Consider the following 12,515-nt stretch of genomic DNA (forward strand, 5'->3'; position numbering starts at 1 on the left):
CAACAAGTTTGAGGACAGTGAGGACAGTGATAGCTGCCCCCCTGATACCCCTAAAAAACAAACAAAAAACCTGGGACTCAATGTGCATGAGGCTGAAGGCTATGTGCCCATGTAGCAGATTTGATGCAGTGAGTTTTTGCCTCTCTCTGGCAGAAAAAAACACATGCAGATTTACATGTGTTTTTTCTGCCAGAGAGAAACGTTTTTTCAGCGTTTTTACATGCGTTTTTTCAAGCACTTTTCCAAGCGTTTTTGAACATCACTTGAAAAAGTGCATGACAAGTTGGTCACACAATATAAATCCATTCAACCGGCATGGATTTATATTGTGTGACCAATGTAGATGCTTTAAATGCAGCATCAATAGTAAAAAAAAGAATTAAAACGTTAAAAATAAAAAAAACCTGTATACTCGCCTCTCCGGTCTCCTCCCGGCTGCGTCCTCTCTCCTCGGCGTCCTGCGGTGTACTTGCAGGACCTGCGGTGACGTCATTTAGTCAGCTGATGGTCACGCGACCATCACCTGACCGCTGACGTCAGCGGTCACGTGACCATCAGTTGATTAAATGACGTCACCGTAGGTCCTGCAAGTACACCGCAGGACGCCGAGGAGAGAGGACGCAGCTGGGAGGAGACCGGAGAGGTGAGTATACAGGTTTTTTTTTATTTTTAACTTTTTTATTTCTTTTTTTCACTGCGTGGTAGCCGGGATGAAGAGGAGTTGTAGTCTCCTCTTCATCCTGGGTACCACACGCACCGCGATTACGCTGCAAATTCGCGGCCATTGAATTTAATTGAAACGCAGCAAATCCACATATACCTGCGGGTTTGCTGCATTTCAATGTTCCTCAATGGCTGCGAATTTGCAGCGTAATCGCGGTAGAAATGGTCATGCTGCGTTTTGCAACTCAATGCGAATTCGGTGCGCTAATTAGCACATCATGTGCACAGCACATCCAAATTCACATTGCTTTGCATGGCAGACGGTTTTACAAGTGTTTTCACGGCCGTAAAAACACTACGTGGGCACATAGCCTTAGAGCGAGAGGTCTTCTTTGTAGCCACTTCAAATTTTGACTGGTAAATGAAGGTCATAAACCTCTCAATATTAATTTAGAATTCTCTCACTGCTATTTGGAAATAAGTTTTCAAAACCAAAGAACCTCATTTTTGCAGTAAACCCCACTATTTTTATCTTTTCACAACCGGATAATAGGCCCCTATACATATTTGGTTAAAGTTGGCCAAACCAATCAATATCTTAAGCATTGGATGAAAATTTAATGTGCATGGGGTCTCCTGACTCTCCCCCGACAGATGAGATCAGGGGGCAGATAAGGGTCGAGCAGTTTGAATTGGCTGACCCTTTTATTTCTCTGGGACATAAACCATCATCAGAGCCGTCGGCAGCGGCGCTCTACACATTCGTCATTACAAACACGTGTACGTTCTGTCGAGACAAGCATTAATAGGTATGGCGATGTCGGGAGAAATGGCTGTCAGAGATAGATCTTATGTCTAGCTTAATGCTGTGGCTGGCTTACTTACCTTAGGCTGGTGCTCTATCTTGTAGGACGTTTGCTGAAACTGTCTTATCTCCCGAATTATATGTGAAATCTGGAGTCAGATAAAATTCATTGAATTAATAAGAAGTAAGAAAACAGCAAAGATGAGAGTAAATTGTGCCAGGAAGAGTACAATGAACAACTATAGAAAAAAAGAAAACCAAGGGAAAATATATCTTGAACCTGTTCTGGAGATAGATGTATAGAAATATCCATAAAAATGTCCTTAAAGAAGCACTCCTCCTCCCATTAAAGTTTTTATCCTCTTAATATATTGCAGTCATCATATTATATATCACTATGTACTTACAATTGCTCATTTTGCCTTTCTACCCAGATAACTCTTCTCTTTTCGCTGCTCTATGTAGAAACAGGAAGTCTCTTGTCCCTGCATGAATCATTCCCATCTTCAACTCCAGACCCAGCTGTTCCCTCCTCCCCCCTGCCATAGATTTTTGCAGTGACTTATGACTCATGCAGGGAAAAAGCATTTAGCTTGATATGTAAACTATGGTGGTCATTGCACCCCTGGTGAGGCCAAGAGATCGTATGCACTTTTCCGCCCCCTCAATTAGCATAAGCCGCCACTTCTGTCTATATTGATTGACAATGCACTCACTTGGCCAAAGTGAGTGTTGCCTAAAAAGAGTCCTCCGGCGTGCACGGACAGTGTAACAGCAGGAGCCTGCATATGCACTCTCAGACGTCTCCTCTCTCTGCTGTGTCAATGCAATCCTCCACCCTCCCCTGCTATCTGTAGACTGTATCAGAAAAGCGAGTGGCCGCAGCAGAGACGATTGTGAGCACACACACTGGCTCCTGCTGTTACACACGCACGCCAGAGGATTCTTTTCTTGCAGTTCTCACTCTGGCCAAGTTAGTGCTGTCAATCAACAGAATGAAGAGGCGTTCATGCTAATCAAATGGAACCTGACAGGTGATAACATACACGGCTGTGATCGTACACCCTGTGGATGATACATGCCCCCCCCCCTTTGGGTAGGATATATCATGGGTCAGGTTCCCTTTAAGGGGGCTGAACAGTGCACCAAATCTCTTGGCCACACCATGGGTGCCGTAGTTTGCATATCAAACTAAATGCTTTTCACGCACAACAAAGGCAGCATGTACTACAACTAAGGTAGTGGTTTATGGGGGCTAAGTCACCTAAATAACTATGTGCTTGGTTTAAATAGTGATTTTGGGGTGACAATAGTGTTGAGCGAGCGTGCTCGTTTAAAGGGTTAAACGAGCACGCTCACTCAACACTAGGTGACAAGACTCCCTTTAATTAGTAAAACAAAAATGAAGACACATTTCCCTCACATCATTCATTGATTCATAAAACATTGTTTGCTTTGTTTCTGTATATAGCTCACCATCCTCATCTTTGAGAAATTAACCAGGCCATCCTCTGTGTAATTCGGGGTTCCCTCCTCTATAAATGCCAAATCTGTCAGGTACATGCCCAGGTATGGCACGCAGGGAGGGTCACAGCTGGTGATGGGAGAGAAAGCCGGGTAATATGTGCTTCTCTGTGCACTTTTAACATAGCGGCGAGACAACATTGGGTGAAATGGTGAAGTTATAAGTAGCTCATGTGAAGATGGTACCTGTGCCGATCACTGTTGTACAAAGAATAAATGTTGAAAGCATCTATTTTTGTCTGTGTTTGTATTATTTGAAAACTTTAATAAAAAATTAGTTTATTAAAAAAATGTTGAAACCAAAAATGTCTGTAAAGTGTAACGCAACTTTCAGAGAACTTATGGCAGATCATAGACACCACAGACTTTCTCTTGAGTCTGTCTTCTGAGCACTTCTGATTCTTTGTTTTAGTTGATCAGTGAGGATCCCGGCGTTTGGACTCTTTACCAATCAAATCTCGCGAATCTCCGTGCCGGCATCTCATGCTTTCACTTACACTTTAATAAAAAGTTACACTATGAAAGATCTCCTGCACGTAAACCCCACAGTTTTTAAACTGATGTATCTTCCAGGTGCACATGCAATAATTAAGCAAAAAGAAAAAGAAGTCTTACTTCTTCAAGGCCTCTCTGAGATTCTTAAATCGCCCTTCTGAAGACACCAACTTCTGAAGTCGGTCAATTAAGGTCTTTGTCTAAAAAAAAAAAAAAAAAATAACCATGGTTCAGCATTAAAGTAAATAAATTACTACATTTATCACAAATTTGGTACACTAATATTGCAGTATCGAATCTAGATACCTACTGAGCTGTAATGAATTATGCAAAAAATCATGTCTAAGAAAAACTTCCCAAAATCCTGACCCAATGGCCTATATTTCTTTTTAATCTGGTATTTTTAAAAAAAAGCCTTTAGTGCTTATTGCCTGATATGGCACTGGCTATGGAGAGGACGGGTTTTAACTAGGAAGAGAAATGCTAAGGTGGACGTCAAAGTTTCTTTTACCAGGGGATAAGATGACATGAATGTTAACCAACCTAGGCCTATATTTAAATATCCGGACAATAGTGGCTTGTCTCTCTCACTGGCATCTATCACTAGGAGCACAATGCCCCCTAGATGATTTTGCCCCTCTTCCCCCACAGTTTGAAGACAGCAGAATCTAGTGACTAATTTTCTACATTTTCAGAATTCCTATCCTCTTGATTTTGCCTTCACGCCCTCCACTGCAGCTCAATAGTGCATGATGGAACTATTTTAGATAATGTTTGACACCTTCCTGAATTACCTGTTTAGACACCTTGATCCAGGTTCTCTTGAGCCGGAAAATAGCGCTCCGATTCAGTGAAGAAGTAATCTCCAGAACAGCGTTGTAATTGTGTAGACACCGACAAATATCGGCCACTGCCACCCACTTCTCAATGGTACACCCTCGTATGGCTGGCTCTTCACTCCGCAGGATCTCAGTGGCAATCAAGTTACTCATCTGACACATTCAAATACCTGGTTACTATATCATTTAAACTTGCAGTTTGTCCTATTAGGTATTCACAACAATTTATCATGGAGAATAATTCAGTTCTAGAGAACTAGTCTGATTGCTGTAGGGAGTCGGGAAGGAATTTTTCCCCTAATATGGAGCGATTACTGTCTGCTCCATGGGGTTTTTGCCATCCTCTGGATCAACATGTTAGGCTATAGGTTGAACTTGATAGACTTAAAGGAGTATTCCAATCTCCAAGATCCTATCCCAATATGTAGTAGGTGTAATAATAATGATATTAGCAAATACCTTCAATTAGAAATGTAGTTTAGTTCTCCTGATAACCTATGTCACTTACCCCATGTGCGGGACATTGCAGTATCTTAGGCATTCGTGGTTATGACCACTCAGTGGTCGTAACCATGGATGCCTGAGCTACTGCAATGCCCTGCACATGGGGTAAACGAAAGAGCGAATAAGAAAACTATATTACATTTGTAATTGGAGGTATTTGCTAATATTATTATTATTATTACTACACCTACTACATATTGGGATAGGATCTTGAAGGTAGGAATACCCCTTTAAGTCTACCTCAACCTTAAAAGTATGAAACTATAAGAATAGGGCTCCACATTGGGACAGGAGCATTACCTATACTGTGGATTTGCCACAACTGGCCACTGAGCCCTAGCCGTTATGACCATACAGCCAGGCTACAAGAGTATATGGATGGGTACAGTACTTATTCTGTATTATACCTCTATTGCCTATATATATAATCTGCTTGTTATGCATATGAAATATATTACATGGTTGAAGTGATTGCTTGTGCCCATGATAAAGGGTGTCCTCTCGTTCTTGTCAGCTTTCATCCAACCCTGACCAAAAAATTCCCTGTAGGAAAAACACCAGTAAAAGGATTAGAAAACCAATACATTTAATTAGTAGAACTGATGACATAGGAATCTATATAGGTACATGGGACAAAGGGTCATGACTGCTTACCAATGGAGTTGAAACTTGTATAACCTGCCATACCTGGAGAGATGTCTCATAGACAACTATGTATAGTGAGACATCTCCCATTCTCCAGATCCATTACCCTGATGGAGTTATTTTGGGAAATGGAAAGATCTTATAATCACAGGCTGAGAAACCTTCTTAGAATGTTTGAATATTAAAACTTTCTACAAGGCTAAAACTACTGTACATTCACATTGAGGTTCAGGAGTTCAAAAATGAGGTTTTATGCAGAAACCACTCAATTATACTAATCTTTTGGGGTAGATTTTGGAGGAGTTTTTCTTTTTCTGTTTCCTGAAACTGTTTTGAAGAGTTATTGAAGACTTTTTTTTTGCAGCATTTTGATTGGACAGTTCCTATTTTGGAGAGGTTTCCTTGAGGATGCACTTGAAGAAGTGAAATGCACTTTATTTTTTGCACCAGGAGTTTTTTCAAAACATGTTCAGGAAAAAAAGTAAAAACAAACTCCTCATATGAACAGCAAAGTGGATTTGACATAGAAAATAATAATTGGAGGAGTTTTCCAAGGTTTTTAAATCAGTTTTTGAAGACAATTTGAGTTTCCACTAATAAAAAAACACCTGAAAAAAACGCAGTGTGAACATAATCTCGAGCTGCATGGTCGTGTGACAGCAATTTCAGGAAAGTTGCATGTGACCAAGAACATTTCTGTGACGTCAGAGACTTGCTGTAATGTGCAAATTTGAGAGTTGTTATAGGACAACTCACATGCATTCAATTTGCTTTACGGGGTAAACAGTCTTGGATTTTTTTGTGATAGCCACATTGTGGACACCATAATTCTTGGGTCACAACACAACCCCACTGACTATCATCAGATACAATGCTACAATGTGACACCACATTCATGTTTATAGAGCTGCAATGTAGCCATAGACTAAACCTTCACTAACTAGTAAATATTTTAAAGGACAAGTCAAGTATTTTGACTCTGCATCTAAGCTATCTACACAACTACATGCTGATAAGACAAAAGTATTTCCAGCACACTGACAGCTGATGGCTTGTATATACGGAGTAATCCGGGCTATGTTATGGTATTATAGGTTGGAGTGACTCACTCGTAAGGGATTTTCTTGAAAATCAGATGATCTAATAACGTGACTTGTTCTGCAATCTCCAGAGCAGAGAGAGACTCGAACGGTTCCACCGGAGTGTTCAGCACCTGCAAAGTATACGTATACTGAACTCTTCATAGTATTGGTCAGAAAAGTCATTATTTGCCGTTTGCTACTCACGACATATAGATTTACACAAATATTAAACCAGTTATGACTTACTGACACCTTCAGAGTAATCCACTGGCTGATATATCATGAAGTCACAATTTCCATATACGAATTACTTAGTGGGTCAATAGGAACAGACTCTATTTGTGAGAGTTATCATTCCTCACATCATCTTTAGTATCACCCATTACAGATATTCATATGTACAGTAAATCTGTTCTACTAATCCATACTATGTGAGTTTAAAGGGAGTCTGTCAGCTAGATTTCACCCCCCAAACTATTTATATTACCATGTAGATCTTTCAAAGACAAGTCCAGCAATACCTTAAAATGGCCAGTTTATTCCTCCGCTGAGAAATCAGCGTTTTAATTGATATGCAAAGGAGGCTGAAGCCTCTGTCACTCCAGCTCTACAGAACAGCTACATGCACAATTAAATAGTTTAGGGTGTGAAACTCTGGTGACAGATTCCTTTTAAAAGTTTTCTTTCATCTGGTTAACCCAGAACTGTCATGAGATATGGCCAATGAGAAACTATCTCTATTATCTCACACGATACTCAAAAAGTGTGAGAATAGTACTGGGAAACTAATAGACCTTAAAATGGCTCCGAGACCCTTACATTTTTTTACCAAAAGCAGCCGTCTCCACTGGAGGCAGCATACAGAGACCGATGGGTGACTCAAGAAGCAGCAGCATGTGATCTTCAGAGAATACCCAAACTGAGTATTACTCAGCTTTTTATTATAAACTCAGCCTTAGTAATTATTATCAAAGTGACCTCAAGATACATAGCTATGGGTAAACTAATAGTAACTGTTCTTCATTGCTGTGCTGTCACATACACTATCTGTAGTGTTTATAGTCAGTGTTTTATCGCTTTCTTTCCATATATCAATTAGTAAGCTGTGACGTCCTCTCAGGATGCAGATTCACCACAGCATGGCTGCTGCACTCCCTGCCTCGGCTTTTATGCAGACTATGACAGTCCCTTCAGGTGGGCTGTGCTATACCACTTGATGTGATTACTGTAAGGTATTACGGGGAATGCCGCCCGACCGCCAAGTCATGAGAGCCTTCTCTGATTGATGCATTCTTCTGCAATGTGTAAAATAGCAGCAGTCATTTATCGTGATTAGCGTCAACTGAATTGCGAAATTGTTCAAATTCACCATGTTCAGCGAATTATATAAAGTTTTATCATGAATCTGATTCTCTCATCTCTATTGGATTGTACTTCTTCTCTTTTTTCCTCTCTCAGTCTATACTTTATATATCTTATGCCTAAAACCCCTGGGAATAGAGGGTGAATATATATAAGATTAGAAAGTAAGAGCTGCTCTCTCTTTTACAACACCGCACCTCACATGGAGAGGAGAAAAAACACAGACCTATTTTTCTAATCTTATTTAATCTCCTTACATGATGTAAATCCTTTCCTGGTATTTCTCCTCACTGTCACATTAGACATGGAGCCTGATCTGCTGGCAGGAGAACAATTGTTTCTGCTCCCTGACTGGACAGATTGATGTTCCTGAAGTTTAACTGACTAAAACCTTGTTCCCACCTAGTGTAACACTACATTTTTTTCTGCCTCATTTTTTTTTTGTGCAGAAAATCCATTGCGCTCACCAGTCCAAACAAAGTGGATTTGATTTCAGGAAAACCAACGCCTCATGACTGTGTCTGTGCTGTTTTTTGTGCATTTTTTCATGTCTATGCTACTATGGAGAACCTTAGAGAATGCATGTAAAAAATGCAGTTGCCTTTTTAAATGCAGAATCCCAGTGTTTCTACCAGGGCTGTGGAGTCGGAGTCGTGGAGTCAGAGCCCATTTTGGTGGAATCGGTATAAAATGGACCGACGCTAACTCCTAAAATATATAATAAATTGTGTACAGTAATTCAATGCTGTTTGTGGGGAATATTTTTTCATAAGAATTTGGGAAAGTTATGAAATGTCCTATAAATGTCTGTCCTATTCCTGATCTAAGGGTCTAGACTTTTACCTGAGATGAATCTGTGCTACAGTAAATTTATCACTTAAACATGAGCCATGTATGAGGGAGTCGTGGAGTTGATGTCATGGAAATTGAGGAGTCGGAGGTTTGGCTTACCGACTCCACCGCCCTGGTTTCTACACACAAAAAATGTAGCAAAAATGCAGAGCAGATTGTTCATGGGAACATGGCCTTAGGGCAACTCTTAAGAGTTGTCTGGCCTTAGGCTACAAGTCTGTGGTTACTCTATATGACTGCAGACTTGTGAATGCTCACATTGCGCGCACTGCGTAGTGTGAGGATTCTCCTGTGCCGGGTGTGTGACCTCATGTGTGTGATTTGCATGCTTCTGGCCAAATTTTGACTAGACTTATCCAGTCTCGCTCAATACACTTGCAATGAGCGAGGTCGGGAACATCTAGTCGGTAGGTGAAAACAAATATGCAAATACATGGCCTGTGTTACATGACTCCTGCAGTCCATCTTGACGGATTTGTTTTTCATAGTGGATGACAAGTCCAGGAGGCAGGGCAAATAGCGGCTCATAATTGGGGAAAAAAGCTGATTTTCTGATGACACATTCCCTTTAACAGTAAATAAGGAAGACAACAACATTCCCAACATCAAGTCTGCTATATATTAAAAAAAAAGATCTATTGATTTTTGCATTATCATTCATAAGACTTACCATGTGCTCAATCTCTTCCAATGTGACCTGACTATCTCCGGGATCCTCCTGTGTCAATGTGCTGCCAATAGAACACATTGTTAGTGCAGAGGTTCCTATGTGTCATTGGTTAGACATTTATGTCTAGATGAATACACAGACAAGTGAACCAATTTTACTAAAAGGATCGGCTTTTAGTAAAATCAGATAGGCAGGCTAATTAAAGGGAATTTGTTAGCAGGTTTTGCTATGTAATCTAGGAGCAGCATAATGTAGGTACGGAGACCCTGATTCCAGCAATGTATCACTCATTATGCTGTGTGCTGTAGTTTCAATACAAGAGTGTTTTATCAGCAGGATATTATCACTGCCTGACTAGGTCTCACGTGCAGGTCAGTCCAGCTAATGTGTGTAACCCCGCCCCACCACTGATTGGCAGCTTGCTGATAATGCACAGAGTACAAAGGAAGCTGCCAATCAGGGGAATGGGCGGGGTTATACACAGCTCAGCATTCTGACCACTGCTACATCTACAACAGAGAAAACAAGGATTCTATCAAAACCGCACCAAGCATTCGAGTAAGTCATACATCACTGGAATCAGACTCTCTGTCCCTACGTCACGCTGCTTTCATAATTCATAGTAAAAACCAGCTGACAAATTCCCTATAATGTTAACTAATGGCTGCTAAAGTGCTGTTTTTAGCTCAGATACCATTAGGCCTCATTCAGACGTTAATGATTTTTTTCGTACGTAGAAACACAACCGCTGTTCATCAGTGTTGTGGTTCAGAGTTTCATCAGTTGGTCGGTATGTCAGTTTTTACCATCAGTGATTGAAAAAAAAATAAAATAAACTGCAATATTTCTGCTATACATTACAATGTTAATCAAGGAGAGCAAACAGAAAGTACCTCGATGCCACCCGTGTGCTCTCAGTGATTCACAGACAGAGGTGCCGCAAGAAGCAGCCATGATTTTGTTTCACAATGGTGCAATCATTGGCTGTCTTTGGGTGGCTGGAGCTTTGGCAAAGCTGCTATCACACCATCTGGAGCTGTTTTGGATGCATTCTAGCATGTGTTTTGCAATGAAACATGCCAAAAAACACACTCCATCGTTACAACCCATATAATTAAAAACACATCAAAATCCTCACTGAAAAAATGCAGCAAAAAATGCAGCAAAAACTGGATGTAAACAGTATAAAAACGCATGACCTTACAAAACTACACCAATAACTATGAATATTTTAGAAGCAGTTTTTAGACCTTGAATTTTTCAGCCAGAAAAATTGACGTAAAAAATTCCCAAAGGGCATAGCCACAGTCTGGAACTGGTTGGGAAAACCCGCGGGTATTCCAATGGCCGCAAGATTATGGTTCATGCTCAGTTTTTTCTCTAGGTTGTTTTGACATTGCTGTGCATTTTGTTCATTTTATGGTGCGCTTCTGCAGGCGCGTGCGAGACACTGTGTGCACGTAAAGAGGTTTTTTAAGGTAGTAAGATCCAATGTGGTTTTCAAGAAAAATCCACACCAGAATCCGCGTCTATTTTTGATGAGGTTTTCAGATATGACATGTTACTTCTTTTTTTTGTGTGATGAGGTTCTCTCAACTGTAATACTACAGATAGCCTTTGGATAAAAGTGATGCTAATTCTGAAAGACGGCTGCTATATTTTATATATATTATTATATTACTTATATATATTTTTATACAATTCCTTAAATGTTAGGATATCAACATATTTTTAAAGAAAACCTGTCACTATGAAAATGCAATCTAATCTGCAGGAATTATGCTATAGAGCAGGGGGGGAGCTGAGTAGATTGATTATATAGTTTTAATCATTTAAAGGGCTTGTCCAGGTTTGACACAGAAGTCTGAAGTCACTGTGCATTGTGAGGATTCACAAGTCTGCAGTCACATAGAGTGACTGTAGACTTTCATGCCAAACTTGGACTACCCCTTTAATCCTCTGCGCTCTGTGGTATTTTTGGTCCAGTGGGCGGTCCTATCAGTGAGTGACAGCAGTATTTGTATACATGCATGCAGAGATAGGACTGATAGCCCCGCCCACTGGAAAGAAAATACCAGAAAGAGCAGAGAATTAAATGATGAAAAAAACAGGTTTACTGAGTTTTTTCTCACAAAACTATATATCAATCTGCTCAGCTCCCCCTGCTCTATAACATGCTGCCTGCAGATTGGACTGCATTTTTATGGTGACAGGTTCCCTGTAAGTTACACTAACCTGATAGAACACATACCCATTATAGTAATACCAAATTCACAGGACGAAAACGCACAAAATAGGCTATGAGCATAATGTTACCAGAACATATGGTCTCCCACTAACTATGCTTTCAAGTCAGTGTTAATTTCAATTTACAGTACTAGTGTACTAGTAAACTCTTATATAATATCCCACCTAAAAAAGAAAAATAGAGCAGTAAACGCAATATAAAACTAATTTTACTGCAAATAGAAAAATAAACATACAGCAGAAAAACGATTCTCCCTTTTGCAAAAGCTACCGTGAAACGCGCGTCAGGGGTCTTCCTCCTGGTCCTGTGCAATATACAGCCACTATGGGTAAGCACTAGTGATGAGCGAGCACTAAAATGCTCGAGTGCTCGAAGCTCGGGTCGAGCACATTGGAATACTCGGGTGCTCGACCCGAGCAACGAACCCAATATAAGTCTATGGGAAACTCAAGCATTTTTCTGGCAGCCCCCCCCGGTGGTCTGCAGGTCAAAAATTGCCCAAATCGATGGGAACAGTGCTCAATTAAACATCAGTCAGGCAGAATATATAGGCAGACAGGCAGGGTATATAGGAGGGTGCATGAAAAACATAGCAGGGCACTTGGAACACACTAGTGCCCTCCGATTTTCATGCACCTGTCTCTTTAAAAAAGCCGGCCGGACATGAACTCGGCTCATCTGGATGCCGTCACAGCGAGACACTGAGGAGCTTCTCAGTGTCTGCGGAATGGCAAGCTGGATGGCAGCCTGTCATGTCAATGTAGCAGAGCTGAAGCCGTCCTGGGAACCATGGAAAGGTAAGGATGAGGTTGGTTTATTATTTTAC

At 40.7% G+C, this 12,515-nt stretch overlaps 1 protein-coding gene across 3 annotated transcripts in view; it reads right to left on the reverse strand.

Moving 5' to 3' along the window:
* Nucleotides 1-12,515, reverse strand: part of RASGRF1 (Ras protein specific guanine nucleotide releasing factor 1) — a 90,431-nt gene that overhangs the window by 2,079 nt on the left and 75,837 nt on the right. For all 3 annotated transcript variants that reach the window (XM_073653524.1, XM_073653522.1, XM_073653525.1), the window contains 7 exons: nt 9,442-9,502; nt 6,585-6,688; nt 5,289-5,373; nt 4,282-4,479; nt 3,608-3,687; nt 2,945-3,062; nt 1,549-1,617 (listed from right to left, as the gene is read on the reverse strand). In XM_073653524.1, coding sequence (XP_073509625.1) covers nt 1,549-1,617; nt 2,945-3,062; nt 3,608-3,687; nt 4,282-4,479; nt 5,289-5,373; nt 6,585-6,688; nt 9,442-9,502 — 715 coding nt within the window. The remainder of the gene's footprint in view (nt 1-1,548; nt 1,618-2,944; nt 3,063-3,607; nt 3,688-4,281; nt 4,480-5,288; nt 5,374-6,584; nt 6,689-9,441; nt 9,503-12,515) is intronic.

The sequence above is a fragment of the Phyllobates terribilis genome, unplaced genomic scaffold, assembly GCF_046119375.1.
Source record: "Phyllobates terribilis strain yellow unplaced genomic scaffold, ASM4611937v1 Scaffold_11__3_contigs__length_659146591, whole genome shotgun sequence".
Taxonomy (NCBI): domain Eukaryota; kingdom Metazoa; phylum Chordata; class Amphibia; order Anura; family Dendrobatidae; genus Phyllobates; species Phyllobates terribilis.